This window comes from Drosophila willistoni (assembly GCF_018902025.1).
Source record: "Drosophila willistoni isolate 14030-0811.24 chromosome XR unlocalized genomic scaffold, UCI_dwil_1.1 Seg144, whole genome shotgun sequence".
Classification (NCBI taxonomy): Eukaryota; Metazoa; Arthropoda; class Insecta; order Diptera; family Drosophilidae; genus Drosophila; species Drosophila willistoni.
Window position 1 is genome coordinate 4,496,625 of NW_025814057.1, and position 15,969 is coordinate 4,512,593.

General features: G+C 35.3%; 4 protein-coding genes across 6 annotated transcripts; 2 read left to right on the top strand and 2 right to left on the bottom strand.

The window, feature by feature from the left end:
- Nucleotides 1-1,784: 1,784 nt before the first annotated feature.
- Nucleotides 1,785-6,201, bottom strand: LOC6639156 (ADP-ribosylation factor GTPase-activating protein 2). Of its 2 annotated transcripts, XM_023178264.2 has the most exons (6): nt 5,778-6,201; nt 5,316-5,639; nt 4,961-5,098; nt 4,652-4,828; nt 3,748-4,588; nt 1,785-2,374 (listed from the first exon to the last, which is right to left on the bottom strand). In XM_023178264.2, the coding sequence occupies exons 1-6, from the start codon at nt 5,847-5,849 to the stop codon at nt 2,199-2,201; spliced, it is 1,728 nt and encodes a 575-aa protein (XP_023034032.1). In that variant the 5' UTR covers nt 5,850-6,201; the 3' UTR covers nt 1,785-2,198. The 2 variants fall into 2 exon arrangements, with proteins under 2 accessions (XP_023034032.1, XP_023034036.1); XM_023178268.2 differs by lacking the exon at nt 4,961-5,098.
- Nucleotides 6,202-6,962: 761 nt separating this feature from the next.
- Nucleotides 6,963-9,995, top strand: LOC111519505. Its single transcript, XM_023180752.2, has 3 exons — nt 6,963-7,151; nt 7,229-7,580; nt 7,666-9,995. Exons 1-3 carry the CDS (start codon nt 7,032-7,034, stop codon nt 9,888-9,890), a joined length of 2,697 nt encoding a protein of 898 aa, XP_023036520.2. The 5' UTR covers nt 6,963-7,031; the 3' UTR covers nt 9,891-9,995.
- Nucleotides 9,996-11,016: 1,021 nt separating this feature from the next.
- On the bottom strand, nt 11,017-11,865 carry LOC6639154 (zinc finger protein 789). The gene has a single exon (XM_002062205.1). The coding sequence runs from the start codon at nt 11,863-11,865 to the stop codon at nt 11,017-11,019; it is 849 nt and encodes a 282-aa protein (XP_002062241.1).
- Nucleotides 11,866-12,196: 331 nt separating this feature from the next.
- Nucleotides 12,197-15,958, top strand: LOC6638968 (protein maelstrom 1). Of its 2 annotated transcripts, none has more exons than XM_002062204.4 (6): nt 12,197-12,334; nt 12,956-13,114; nt 13,173-13,377; nt 14,217-14,366; nt 14,436-14,923; nt 15,196-15,958. In XM_002062204.4, exons 2-6 carry the CDS (start codon nt 12,995-12,997, stop codon nt 15,709-15,711), a joined length of 1,479 nt encoding a protein of 492 aa, XP_002062240.2. In that variant the 5' UTR covers nt 12,197-12,334; nt 12,956-12,994; the 3' UTR covers nt 15,712-15,958. The 2 variants fall into 2 exon arrangements, with proteins under 2 accessions (XP_002062240.2, XP_023037005.1); XM_023181237.2 differs by lacking the exon at nt 12,197-12,334 and adding an exon at nt 12,503-12,583.
- Nucleotides 15,959-15,969: the final 11 nt, after the last annotated feature.

The following is a 15,969-nucleotide window of genomic DNA, read 5'->3' on the forward strand; positions in this document are numbered from 1 at the left end:
CGATTTTCATTGATATATTAACATTTAAAACGATGCGTGATCTTTTAATTTGTATTAATATAACAAAACTTTATATTTTGGCCCCGACACTGATTCATCTGTTTCTTGATGAATACATAAAAATATTTGAAAAAACGAACAAAAGCTTTTAAAATTGTTTTGTAATTTTGTTCTTTTACTAGACATTTCTAATTTTATTAATACAATATTTCATATTTTTTTTTGTCGACTTTTATAATATATTTGAAATTTTAAACCAAATTTTTTCAAATGAAATCTAATAAAATGCATTGAGGAAATATAAAACAAATGTCAAGAAGGAAAACAAAAACTGTTTTTGATATAAAGTTTTCACAGGGTTTTCATGATCCTGGATAATTTAAAGGGAAACACATATAAAATGTATATGTAATATGGAAAATATTTTGTTTAAGCTTTTTAGATGAATACAGAAATAAATAAATAAATAACGATTTGCGATGTTTATTCTTTTGTCTTCAGTTAAAACAAAAAATTAAAAAAAGAAAATATTTTCCACACTTTATTTCAAGTACAGAAAATAATGACATTTATTTTGATGACCATTTTTATATTTAATCATGGAAAGGAGCAGAAAAAGAATTTAATTAACAAATGTTTAAAAAAGAAAACACCAAAAACAGCAAATTTTATGTCTTTTTGACCCCGTAAAGTATATATATTCTTAATCAGCATATCTTGATCGTTATTGTATAGCATATAACATATTCTTGATCATTATAGTCGAGTCTGTCTGTGCGTATTATATATTAAAGCTTTCAATTAGAAAGCTAGTGGAATGAAAACTTGATTCTTTATTGTCCAATTGAGATCAAATATGACAACTCCTCGTAATGGATCACTATAATATATAGCAGCCATAGAAACCAATGATTAAAGAAAAATCTTAGTCAGAACTATCTCATAATATAGAAAACTCTTATGAGAGACAATACGATTTCAGAGATTAAACTTAAGAAACTCCAAAGACTTTAAAACTTAATGACACTTCGGGGCAGTCAAAGTTAACCTTTTTGTTTTTAGTGATTGAAAAATAAGAATTTCTCGACTTAATTTTATTTTAAATAGTCTTGAAGAACTATAAAGCATATATTTGACTTTAACTAAATGCAACTAAAGTCTTTATTAAATATTGGTCATATTTTTCCCCTAAAAGTACACATTTTTCTTTTTAGCATCAAATAAATGAAATGGAAAATGCCGCTTCTTCATTGGCAGTTGGAAATTGTTTAAACTAAAATGTATACAGTTACATATATAGATATATATTTTTTATATACATTTATGAATATTTCGTTAATATTTTTTCATCTTAATCTTATGGCTATAAATAAGAACCGCAAAACTGTTACGGATATGGGGGGAAACCCTTTAGGAAACCTTCAAATAAAACTGTTAATCTTTTCGAATTGTTTATAAATTTTATACTTTTTATATGTACTTTTAATTTTATTTATATAATTTTCTATTTTCTGTTTACTTCTTTTTCATTTGATGGTGATTTTTCATTTATAGATTTAAAATCAAATACAACTTAACAACAAAAAGATCAAAGAATCGAGTCAAACAAAAGAAGTAGAAAAAATGCGACATCAAATCAAAAACGAATATCATTGGCTAACCATAAATTTGCCTTCTTAAGAGCTAATGGTGTAAATATTTCATGCATATATATGTTACAGATTTCATCAAATATGTATATGTATATGTATATATATATATATCTATAGTTTTTTTTTTATATATGTTTTGCATTCTCAAAAGACACTACGCGTTGTTGTTGTTTATTTTTTCTTTTTGTTACAGCTTAGCATTGAATTGAATTTAAAATTTAATTTTGTTTTTGTTTTTCATTGTTTATACAAGAGAACATATCATGGAGCGGAAGAGAAGGAGTTAAAGGAGGGAGAACAAGCTCTCTACAATGCTAGGCTATGTATGTAATAGATTTCGTATATATATATTTTATATGTATATGTTTGCATGGAATATATATATATATAACTGCTGCATCTTGTTGTTGTTGTTGTTGTTGTTGTTGCTGCTGCTGACTAATATATAAAAACATTAAAATTAGTTTCGGTGGCCAAAACGTCGCTGCCAATGCCGCCGCCGCCGCCGCCACCATCTTTGCCCTCTTTGGGCTGTTGCTTTCGATATCAGTAACCATATTTATCCTGCAACGATGACATCACATCATTGGCCAAATTACTAAGACGACCAGCCACTTTATGTACACCCTGGCGGACACTCTCCTTCACGCTCTCCACATCCAAATCGGGGGCATTAAAGTTAACCGATGACGAATAACCACCGCCACCGCCGCCGCCGCCACCTGTAAACCAACAAAAGCAACTTTATTAATTGAATGTCAATTGTAACTCAAAACGATAAAGACACAACACAATAAGGAAACATCTGGCAATCGCTCTGTCTCACTCTTTTTCAAAATCTCACACAACACAGAACAGTACAAAAATACTATAACCAGAGAGATATTGCAGTCATAACTTATACATTTTCCCTCAAAGATCTTCATCTTAAGACATTTAGATATAGACAGATATGCATAGGAAAAATAAGCCAAGAAGCTTTGATTTTTTATAAATTCACAAAGGAAATACACGAAAAGAAAAGGGAACAGACATAGGAATGAAATATACACACATATACAACTAGAAGGGATAGGGGATAAACATGTATTCTGACACAAAACATGAAACAAATTATGCTTTCCCTTAATTAAATATTAAAGCTTAGTATGAGCATCCCTAATTATAAACTCCATTAACATTCACTATGCAATACACAGATCTTAAGATAAAGATAAACGTTCTCTCAAAAAAACAGATTGATCAAAAGTGGAAGTTTTATTTGATTCACCCATCCTAAACTTACCATTCTTTGGCAATTGCTTAGATGCATTTTCAAAAAGTTATTTTGACTAGAAAACTTATTTGAGTTGAGACAAGCTATATTAATTATAAGAAGGCACAACAAAATCCTAATTCGATTAGATATTTAATTTAAAATTAAACTTACACACACAAAATTAAATTATTTCTGTAACTAAATGAATAACAATTGAGCACCTAATGGATCTAATTGCTGTAATCCAACTCTGAAATGCATCTACCCACATACATATCTATCTATCTATCTTCTTAGATATTTCTAAATTGTTGTTGAAAGATTAAAGCTAAGATCTTCTCATCTGCTGTAATCGAAAAGTAACCCCAAAATAGCTAAAAACGTTGCTGATTCTTTAGTATAAGACTTATCAAAATGAATTCTAATATAATCTAAAATAGATTTTATGCACATTATGAAAAGTCAAGCACTTTTGTCTCAGATTGATTCGAAAACGATTTATAATAGTTACTCGGTATATTAATCCAAGTAGAAAATGTTTAAAAAGCTAAAACGCGTAACCCTCGCAGATTAAGTGAATGAAAAATAGTTATACAATTAAATGTTCAAATATAAAAGTATATTTGAAACCCTTGGCTACTATACTTGAGTATGTGTTTAAACGATATCCTTTGTATGCAGTAAGCTACCTAATAGAAATTTCCAGAAAATTCTATAAGTAGTTGGTTAAAAACGAACAGCCAAACAGTTTTGATTGGAATAGACCTACTAGTTAATGTTCCCACTTAGAAATAGGCGCAGATCAATGCTCATTTGGGTAATCCCCGTGTAGTTTACCTCTTTGACTGCCACCAGCTGAACCATCATTGAAATAATCCGATGAGGAAATGGCACGTGAACCCTGGAAACGATTCAAATTTGCCGATATATCCGCTGAGGATTGTTCACTGGCAAAATATTGATCCGAACCGAAGCCTTTGGAGTTGCCAAATTTCTGTTGAGCCATTACCGGATCATTGGCTGGTTTGATATTGTTCCTGTTGCTGTTCTTGCTACGATTATTGCTGCTGCTGCTGCTCGTTTGTTGCTGTTCGGCTGCAAACATTGAGGTGATATTGCTATGAGTGCCACCAATTGGTTCAATTGTCTCATAGCCCAATGCGTCCAGTTCAAATTTATCAAGCTTGGAGGAAGATGATGTGGATGTGGCATTGCTATCCTTCTTCTCGGATGAATGATTACTACTACTATTATACAAATTGAGGGAATAGTCTTGGAAAAAGTTCTCATTATCCAATTGCGAGAGTTTGGCCTTTGGTGCTGCGGCCTGTTGTATGGTCTCCATGTCACTTAAAGCCGAATGAGCCACATCGGAGCCACGCAATTGAAAGCCCATGCCCAAGCGTTCCATTTGCTTGGCCTTGGCCGGATCCATGGTCTTTAGCTTGGCCTCTTCACGTGTCTTTTGCAGCGACAGCTCTTGATAGGCCAAACGCATGCTGGCCACTTGCTCCAATTCCTCTTCAGGATTACTTTTATCGCCTGTTGTGTTGCTGGTGGTGGAAGCTGCCGCATCGGCTGATCTCAATTCGTTTGCAGCATTTGCTCTTGCCTCGATATCAGCGAAATTTGTCTTGACTTTGGTGGCACCCAAACCGCCAACTTTACGTGCACCCAACTGAGAGGGAAATTAACTGATAAATGAGAATGAAATGGGCAAGAAGAGTTCCATCAAACTTACCCCACCCTTTTTGGGTTGAATTTTGCGTACACCTATTGAAGATGGAACTGTAGCATTCGGTTGGACTACAGAATTGAGCAAAATTACACTGGGTGCTCCTCCACCCAGGCGAGCAGCGTCGATGGCTGCTGTTGCTGCTGCCACTGGAGCAGGAGTAACAATTGGTTTTGTGTCCAGCTGTAAAATAGAGCAATTTAATGACTTTAATTTAATCTGTTACCGTCTAGAAACAATCAACCAGAAATTGAACAAATTAACCAACTTTTAGGCGTAGACAAAGGGAAAGGCATGGTTCATTTTTGATCTAACCTGACTTATATTGTTGTTTTCCTTATTAAAATCAACTTGCTGCTGCTGTTTAATCTCGGCAAAGAAATCCTCTTCCTCATCCGTTTTGGACAAATCATTGCCCTCTGATTTGTCCGTCGATTGTTGATCCAAATGCAACTGCAGCCAGGTGGACACATGTGTGTGTGTGTGTGTGTGTGCGTTTGTGTGTATATATTGTGGGTGTGGCATATAAACAACACAAGCAATACAAGCAGAAAAAGTATTTGTTGTTAATTAAACATAACAGAATTCTCTCATTTTTAAAGCATTATTAATAAAACAAAACGAAACCAAAACAAAAGAAAAGAAACGAAAAAAAGGATTCCAAACTCACCTTAGTTCCATGAATTTTCATCACCTGCTGAGCCTGTGCCGTCAATTTGTCCTTATAGAGCTGAGCAGCACGGGAATTATACTTGACCTGGGCATCCGTGCTGGTGCAATTATGAGCTCGAAAGAATTGTGCGGCATTCGCATTGCCGCCCAACTGCATTTGCCTCAGTTGCAGCCAGGTCCAGTTTGTGTCCAGATTGGTGCTACGCACAAATGTCACATGGACGCCAAGATTACGATGCACGGCCGAGCAATCGATGCATATGAAGATGCCATAGGTGACCGATGACCAGGTTGGAGCCTTTGCTGCGCAATCAAAGCAGGACTACAAGAGAGCGGGGAAGAGGGGAAGGGTAGTTAGGGTTGGCATTTTAATTGGGGCAACAACAACACACAACACACAAAAAATCATGTATATGTTGGCCTAGTTTGTTGGGGCCAACTTCTTCTTCATTCAACTCACTTTATTCGCTGGCTGTGAACGCAGACGACTGAAAACTGATTCGATTTCCTGTTTTGTGGGTCCTGCTGCCATTTTTATTTGTTTGTTCACAAAATTTTGTAAATGTTTTTGTTTTCGGAAAAAGTCAAAATTAACTGAATGAATGTGAAAAGAAAAGTGATTTTTCTTTTCGTTTTTTTTTTTTTGTTGACGTTGACTTTGTTGTTGTTGTTCTAATGCTGCTGCTGTTAGTGCTGGCGCCCTCTGTCTAACGAAACGTGTCTGCCTAAATGACTGCTGGGGTTGGGTCTCTCTCTTTTAATTATTATTGCACTTTAGCGTAATTAAATTAATACAAATTCAATTCGTTTCATTGGCAACACCAAAAAAAAGAATTCTGTTACAGTTCAGGAACGTACGTGGACGTGTGTTTTGCGCTTAGTGTGACCAGTTGACAGTTTTGTCTAAGCGATGGTAACTCTAATTTTCGACCAATGCATTTTTGGGCTGTGCACTAGTTCTTCTACAGGAACTAGATCCAGAAATAATAAGTTTTCTACATTGCAACTAAATAATTATAATATAATAAAATAAATTAATTGTAATTAAAGAAAACTAAAATACATGTGTGAGCAGAATAATTTTTAATTCTTTTTAATATTTGAGATGACTGGGAACAATTAACATATAACACAATAGAAAACTATTTAAAAAACTTTTTCATAATAAATTATTAGTTTTGTTTAAAAAATATAAACAAACCAAATTAGTTTATTACCAACTTGGTAGTTCTTGAAATACAGACAACTTGCACATATTTTGTTTTAATATTAATATGTTAATATTAGAGCGTGATGCTTAGTCGGTTTGAACGACTAATCTGTTGACGCTTTTCGGACTTTGAAAACAAAAAATGAACTTTGGCGTTGCCTTTTTGCGCTTCATCCAGTTACAATTCCCAACTGGTTTTAGTGTTGAAGAAGTGGTATGGCCTTACAATTGTAGAGTGATTAGCAAATTCTGCTGATGATGAGAGAACTTGATAATTCTTGAGATGAAAATGACCTCGAGCCTACTCATTCGAACGAGGTCGATAAAATAAATGGCAATTAATGCAGTTACATATGTTTTTCCACATGCAATGCAATCAATTTGTCTTGTGCTGGGTCCTTTTGCATGGCATTTTTTGTCTCATGAGCGCTGGTCACACTGCAACCAGAGATGCAACATTAGACGAACTTTCGAATATCTTGTAATCAAGAACTACAACAAAAAATGGTGGCTAAAAAAAAACCTAAGAATGCCTTCATTTTATTTGTCAACGATTGGCGCAAACGTCAGTCAACGACTTTAACATGGGAGGCATCCATATCCCAAGCAGGCCTCGACTGGGTTGTAAGAGCAATAAGCACATAAATTCTAATCTCCCAGGAGTTGATTGCATTTTCTGTTTGTTGTTGTTTTCGTTTTAGAAAATGAGTGATGGAGAGAAATTGCCATATAAAATGGCAGCAACCCGCGGCAACCAAGCGATCAAGGCAACAGTTGCTCAATGCCAATCCAGTCCCATCAAGCAGGCCCAGCAGCCAACGTTGTTAACCCCGGAAGAGGAGGAGCAACTGAAGGCCAAACGACACATTGACAAAATGGTTAACGACAGTGTGGAGTCAATTGAACTGGAGACAACGTTGTATTGCTTCGTTATGGTTAATTATTTTGCCAAGGCACCCAATACGGATATGTATCAACCAGCTGAGCTGGCCATTGCGGAATTCTCCTTGCAAGAGGGTGTACGTCGTCTCTATCATAAACTGATCAATCCAGGTGCGACATTGCTTATAAACACGTGGATAGGAGCTTAATCCATCCTTTTCTGTTTCCCCCGCTTTGATCTACTTCCCAAATTTAGGTTGCAGTGTCTATGGAACGGAATATGTGACCAAATCTCATGCCAAGGAAACCCATCAATTGCCCATTCCACCGAATGCCCTGGGCGAGGATAATCTGGAGGGATTGTTTAGGGATATCCTACAATTTCTGGAACACAAAAATGAATATCGACCAATCTTTACAACCACAGAGCAAATACCAATCGTTAGCAGCGCTCTCAAGTATTTGAATGGTGGCAGTCATGAGCTGAAAGTCTATTCAATTGAATATTTATATTATGTCCTAAAGAAATCCAGTTGCCAGATATCCGGCACGCCATTGCCAAAGAGTCTATATGATACAAATCGCATATTCGAACGTGATCTGTATGAGCATGAAGCGAATATAAGTTGCGATTATCATGAGAAACGTGATCTATCGAAATATTGTGCCAAATCCTGTGTGACACGCTGGGGATTCATGTTTGCCAATTACATGTGCAACGATTTGGCCATTACAATGCTACCAAATAGACACCAGCCAGAAATAATGCCAATTCCCACAGTTATCCCGAAAATGGAAAAGGAAACAAAGCAAGAGATCGAAGAGCCTAAGAAAGAAAATGATGTACCAACAACTACAACTCGGATAAAAACTGAATGTCCTGAAGTTGAGGAGAATGAGGAGGATTTGTGGAACGATCTAAATACTATAACTGAAATCTTAGAAAATGAAGAAATGCTTAGGGTTAAGACAGAGATAGTTGATAACGATGAGAATGAGGACAATCTTGCAGCACCGCCGCCACCTCCCATATCCTTGGGTGAAATCCATGATGAATTCGCTTTGTTTACGCGGCGCATGAGAACGACTAGCGAAAGTGAAATGAAACAGGAAGAAAACTCCAAGAAAATAAACTCTAAAGTAACAAAATCAAAGAAGGATCAAAATCCATTCAGATCAATATCAAAAACCGATGAAAAATCCTCCAAATCAATATCAAAAACCGATGAAAAATCCTCCAAATCAATATCAAAAACCGATGAAAAATCCTCCAAATCAATATCCAAAACCGATGAAAAATCCTCCAAATCAATATCCAAAACCGATGAAAAATCCTCCAAATCAATATCCAAAACTGATGAAAAATCCTCCAAACCAATATCCAAAACCGATGAAAAATCCTCCAAATCAATATCCAAAACCGATGAAAAATCCTCCAAATCAAAAAGGAAACCCGAACAAAAGTCTTCCAAATCAAAATCGGATCACATCTCAAGACATGTCACACGAGAGACCGAGAGGCGTTCACCTAGACAAAGATCTCGGAGAGACAGGAAAGTATCCAGGTCAAGGTCAAGAGAACGTAAGCCACATCGAAACGAAAACTCCAGTTCAAGGCATTACAGAAAGTCAGTTTCACCCAGAGCAAGAAATGAAACTGTCTCAAGAATTGGCAGAAGAGTCTCTAGATCAAAATCAAGGGAACTAATATCCCATAGACGTAGAACTTATTCGAGAGAAACCTCCATGAATCTCAGCAAAAAACGTCATCGTCGACGTTCAAGAAGTCGTTCCAGAAGTCGTTCAAGAAGTCGTTCGAGAAGTCGTTCGAATCGTGCCATACGACGATCAAGATCTCGATCTTTATCTAGATATAGATATTCACCAAAGAGACGTAGAAGTGACACATTCAGTCCCATACGACGTAGACCACCGCTAAGCGAACGTTTGGATTCCCCAAAACCGAATCCGAACCCGAATCTGAATCTAACGCCTTCTCATTCACATCCTTCTGCATTCACCAATGCGCCTTCTACTATCAATTATCAATTACCCATCCATGCAGCTACGAATCCAATTCCAACAGTTCCTCCGACTCATTATCCAATGACACATGGGTCAATGCAATACTCTCACACTACTACCTATAGTACACAATATTATCAAGCCAATCAAATGGCTCCTTTACCTGTATGTGGTGTCTACAAACAGCCATTGTTACCTGCACCTGCACCTGCACCTGCTCTACCTGAGATACATCGTCCCTATGACCTGCGATATCGTTTGGGTCCTCCGCCATCGCTGCCATCTCGTTATTTGACCGACCATGATCTGCGACATCGTATACGTGGACGTCCCGAATTCTATGGATTACAGGAGCCAATGTATCCCAATTATGTGGACTACTATCCTCCTCCATATATGGCGGAACCTAATCATTATGGCAGCTACCACAATCTCCCACCAAATGTGCACTATTAAATTAAGTTTTTACATACATATATTGAAACTATTTTTGCCATATTTTCTAATCCTCTTATTCTTTGGGTTTTCTTTGTTTAAATAAATACAAAATAAAATGGGAAACTGTGAGTTTTGGTTCTCTGGGAAGAAAATTATGATACAAATTAGATCTAAATTGATTAAACAAGAAATTAAAATAGGTAGCCATTTCGTTGTCTTTTCAAAAACGCATTCGACTTGAAGAAAGTATGTTTTTGAAATCTATCTTGGCATAATTCTAACAATTTTAAACTATTTTAGTTTTATTTTGATCTGAAAGAAGCATTGAATGATTTAAAAAAGTAAAGAAACTACTAGAAAAGTTTTTATAAGAAACAAAACTAAAATATTGTATTAAAAGTATTAATCCAAATGCTAATATAATGGTTAAACTACGTTTCGGGAATAAAGGAACTTTCCTACATTGATATTTATCTAAAATTTTGATATTTCCATCCTAGAAAAAAAAGAAAATTTCACCCCAAGAATCTATTTTTAGATCGGCAAATTCCTTTTTTAGCATCTTATCTTTTAATAAAATGAATATTTCTTTCCGAATAAGGCTTACAGTTTAATTTTCCTTTTATTTTCCCAGCAATTACTTGATAAGTAGACTGATTTCCTTTAGTATTTTCCAAGGAATTGATCTCTCAATCTTTTCAGAGTAGATAAAGAACAAAGATTGATACAAAGTTCATATATATATTTAATATTTTAAAACTAAACAATCTTAAAATTACATTTTCCAGTCGTTAGGTTTAAGACATAGTAAAAGATTATATAGCTGCAAGTTCAAAAATGAATTAGTCTTTAAATAATACTGATTAATTCAATTGATATACAATGAGCAAAAAAATGTGAATAAAGTTGTAACATAAAAGGAATTAAAATTATTTGAAAATCAAGATTACTCTTTCCATGAGGTTTTAGTTCTATTCTAAGTCAAATTTTTCATTGTTCTTCAATGGATGACATTAAGTTGGTTTTGGGAATCGTAAAAAAGTTTGAAAGTTTTAAAAATTCTTAAAGGAACATGCAAATATAAAATATGTATGATGATGCATGAAGTTTGGATTGACTTGAGTTTAGGTTAAAGGATCTTCAATTATTCGGCAGTTTGAAATAATGGATATAAATCAATTAGCTCTTGGATCAGTTGAGGATTCTCTTCTTCGTTGCTTTCGATCTTATTGAGTAGGAGCAGCATTTCGTTAAGCAAAACTTGATCATTGTCGATATCAGGATTGGACATCAAATGGCGACTGAGATGTTCATAGAGGGCCTCATCCATATCGAACACATGTGGACAGATGAAACACACAAACTCGCTGCAAGTGTGTTTGTATATGTAACGCTTATCGCACATTTCGCAATATTTGTAGGTCTCATTCTTCTTCGATGATGAAGACGAAGAGGATGATGATGATAATGATTTCAGTGGTTTGGGAGTAGCATAACTACCACCCCGACGATGATATGGCCAAATATAGCGATTGGTGTTATTCAATTGGTATTGACAAATCTTGCAGTTGGACGATTTGACGTCCTTCAGGTTGGGAACGAGGCCGCATTTAATGCACTTGTCGTCATCGGCTGCGAGACAAGGATGAGTTAGTAATTGCTTCTCCATGCAAAAGGTATTCTCGCATCGGTCACATTTGTAGATTTCGGGCATATGGCAACGTTGGTAGTGCGAGCGCAGCGTATGCAATTGACGGAAACTTTTAGCGTTCTCCTGCTCACAGTGGTAGACACATCCTTCTTGTGGGCAATGGTAGGCTTTGTAGTATGAATTCACTCTGATGGACTGATCGTGAACCTTTTTCAAATGCATATTGTAATAGATCCGCGATGTGTACACCTTATCCACGCAGCCTTTGTGACATCTGTATTCACGTACGGGCCAGAGATCCATTACTTCTGGAGTAAATGCTTCATTAATGACGCCAGCCATTTTGGATTTTGAACCGTTTTGCAGTTTGCGAATTTGGCCCACACTTAAAAGCGCCGTTTGCCAGTGTGCGAAAGTTGTAAATTTAAGCATCTAGAGACTAGGGCTGCAGTAAAAATAAAACGAAACTCTTTGTTAACGAGCTTAAATAATTCAAATTAGTGATTCAATGGGAAACAATATCAAAGTAATCTTTTCTAGAAACTAAGTGATTTTTGTCCGTTAAAAAATATTCGAAAAACTTTTGCTCGTGTTGTAAAACATTTTACAGTGCTCTTTCGCTTTATATTCGTTCTTCTTTTCCTTCGTTTCGCTTGGCGCGTCGTGTTTCGCGCTTCGCGTATTCTGTTGTCGGTTTCTGAACGCTAAGCATCGCTCTAACTCTGTCTTTCGCAACAGATTGGAAATTTAGAAATTCATCGCTTTTTCATTTTGTTTTGTTTAATATTTAGTTTTATTGTTGATAAACAAAGTGAGTAAATATATATATTTTTTTTTATTTAACAAATAAAAATATAGTGGGTGTGTGTGAGTGTTTAAAGGCATTTAATTTATCATAAAATTCCTCCGAATACAAGTGTTTAAAGTGTTTTTTTTTTGTTTTTTTTTTTCTCTTCACATATTTTAATGTTTAACGGAATGGTCTATACATACGCTACATGAGTGTGTGTTTTAATACTTCCACAAATTTACCGCTTTTAATTATCAGAACTAGAAATATGTAAGTATGTATGTACATCTGTATATATATGTATGTATGTAAATTATTCAACGCTGAGTATTTATCAGCTCCTAAAATCTACATATGTACATACATATGTACATACTATTCTTTATATGTACATACATACATACATATGTTTATGTTCATGTTTGTGCAAGCTTGCACTTTGTTTCATATGCCGGCTTAAAGATACATATGTATGTATGTACATAGCTATGTATGTATATATATGTACTTACATAAGTACATGTAAACACATACATATGTATGCACATGTATGTATGTACAGATGTATATTTGGTGTTGCTTAGGAAACTGGTGCAGAGAGAGATGGAAGATATGTATTTTGATAACACTTTCTTTTTACAGTTTGCCATCCACCCAAAGGTAATACCATAAAATAGGGCAATGGCACCCAAAAAGCATTCCGGCTTTATGATGTACGTCGCGGAGTTTCGTAGGAAAAAGGGCGAGGGTCAACGAATGAGTATTCCCCAAGCCGTAGCTCATTGCGGTTCAATTTGGAAGGTGAGGATAAAGGATAATCTCAAAATATTTTATTTCATTTTACCCTTACCCCTTACAGAATATGACCGATCAACAGCGTGGCCCTTACATTTCAGGCGCCAAGAATGCCGGTGTAGTAGCACGTGCCCGACCCCGGGCCGCGCTCAATTGTCATGGTGAAGCCATTGACGCCCGTGAGAAGGAGGAGCGAGATGCAGCCATCGAAATTGGCACCATGAAGCGCGATATCGAGCGCATGGTTCGTGAGGGCAAAAAACGTCTTGGTGTGTTTTGTAATCAATTTCTTAGATCTGAGAAAACTTACATATGTCTATCTTATGTCCTTTTTCGATACCTAGCCTAGTTCTATCTCTGTCTGTTTGAATTAAGGAAATTTCCTTTGGATTAATTCGAATCCAAGCTTCGTTTGACTTGAAACTTAATCGTTTTCTTTTTATTGAATTTTTGTAAAACTAAGACCTAGATTTGACTTGAGGCAAGGGACCCGACCCGCGTAAATTGTTTTTCATTCAGTTGTTTCTTTTAATTTAATTACTTAGGAAAAACTACATATTATGATCTTGTAGTATTTTTTTTTGTATACCAAACTTGGTTCGATTCGATTTAATCATAGTAGTTATAATTGTGCTTAATTTGATGAAAATTAAATAATCAGATCTGTTCCTTTGGTTTTCAGTAGAACTGTATCCCTAAGAAATATTTCAAACTTTTAAATTTATTTAAAAATATGACCAAAAGCGCTTCCTGCTTAGTATTCGATCGCTTGGTCCTTTCAAAAATGGTTTTATTGCCTCTCTGTCCTTTCGTATCAGCTTCTATATGATTTAGTGTCAATGTATTTTAGTATATAGACTAAATTTTAGCAACTTCGATGTCCGCAATGTCCGATACATAGAATATATTAGTCCATCAGTTAAACAAATTTCATAGAATCAGAAAAAAACTGCTGATTTATACCTGAAAATAGTTTTTTTGTGATAAGAGCAGCATACAAATGATTTTCTATTTCTATAGAGTATAGAAAATTGTTTTTTATAATCACTTATCATGTCAAATAATTGGTATATGATTTCATATATTCTTTTTCTTTTTTTTTTTTTAGATCTGGAGAATACAAAATTTATGTTCGTCTCGTTTAATTACTTTGTTAAGGCTGTAAATACCGATATTTATATACCCGCTGAATTTTCAGCTTGTGAATTCTCATTGAAAACTGGTGTTAATTCTCTCTATAGCACCATGATTGATCCAAGTGAGTGAAAGTGTGATTATGAAGCGATATATCTTTCGTTTATTTATAAATGATCACTTTCTCTTGCAGGCCAATTGATATTTGGTCAAACATGCGATGCCATGCTATATGCCGCTGCCACTCATCAGTTGCCATTGCCACCTGCAGCTTTGGGTGAATCAAAAATGACAAAATTATATCACAGTATACAGGATTATTTGCGTAGTCGTTTGGAGCGCACTGATAAAAATTTAAAGTCATTGGTGGTCTTCACCAAAACCGATGATATAGATATGGTTAAGTCATGTTTTCGTTTTATTAAATCTGGATATCACGACGAGCAAAGTAAACGTTACGACGATGATAATGATGAAGAGAATGATCAGTTTAAGTTTTTTGAAGCTGCAGCTTCAAAATTCTTGCCCATTGTCGTTTATGATATACAATATCTATTCTTGGCACTTAAACTAGCAGCTATGGACATTGGCGGATTGACTCTTCCAAAGCCAAATTTATATATAACCGATGCATTCTTTTCACGTGATTTTTATGAATTTCAAGATGGGATTGCTTGTTGGGTATGTAGAACTTTTATTACAAACCCCCATAGGACTCAACTTTTCGATCATAGGCAAAGAAAATCTTTAAAAATTCATTATTTTTGCAAATTTTATATGCATTTTTGAAGATTTGTAAATGATTGGCCTGGCCTTTCCTTATGTCTTCTCCTTCATATTCATATCAAGTTCTTCGTGATATGGAATTGTAGCCCTTGTTGCAGGATCAAAAAGTTGAGTCAACGTTGGTTAAATTTGATTCTGATGTCACCTTTCTGTTTCGTTTTTGGCAGTTCCATGAGGACATGGATCGTTCTAAATATTGCACTCAGAGTAAAGTGAAACGTTGGGCATACACATTCTGCGATTATATGTGCGCCGATTTGGCAATTAAAATGCAACCTGGCAAACATATGCCACCCTCTTATAAAGCAACAGCCGCCCTTATTAAATTCGAATCAGATGCTTCAGTCGATTCATTTTTCTCGCTAAGAACGGCTTCAGCCTTGACCTTGGATACGGAGGATCGAGACCAACCTTCGCCCACTCCAAGCATCATTTCGACGGTTGGTAGTCTCACATCTATGAATACAGTTCCTTTACTTGAGGAGTCAGACACTGCGAGTTCCAAGAAGTTGCGCCATCTGACTTATTGGAATAGAAATGCCCGGCGTACGTTAAAGAAATGCCATGTGATGCGTACCGAAAGAAATGATCCCAAATTTCTTGAAACTAATCAGTCTGTAGATGAGTTCACCGATGATGAGTTTAACGTATCAATCAGCGATAGGACATGGACTCTTACTTAAAAAGGAAAATGATTTCCATTCTGTCTAATTCTCCCTTTTTCTTACATAATCAGTGAATTATTTTTTTGTTTTTGTTTTTTACCTCTTAATTACCTCTTCTCATACTTATTTCATCTATAATATCCTATTGAAAAGGATAAATAAGGTATTTTTAGTTTAATGGTTTATTATTATTAAATATTAATTACAATGGCAGAAAATGTATACGAATTAAGTAAAAATAAAGTTCATTATTTCTTACTGTAAACAGATGTGTGT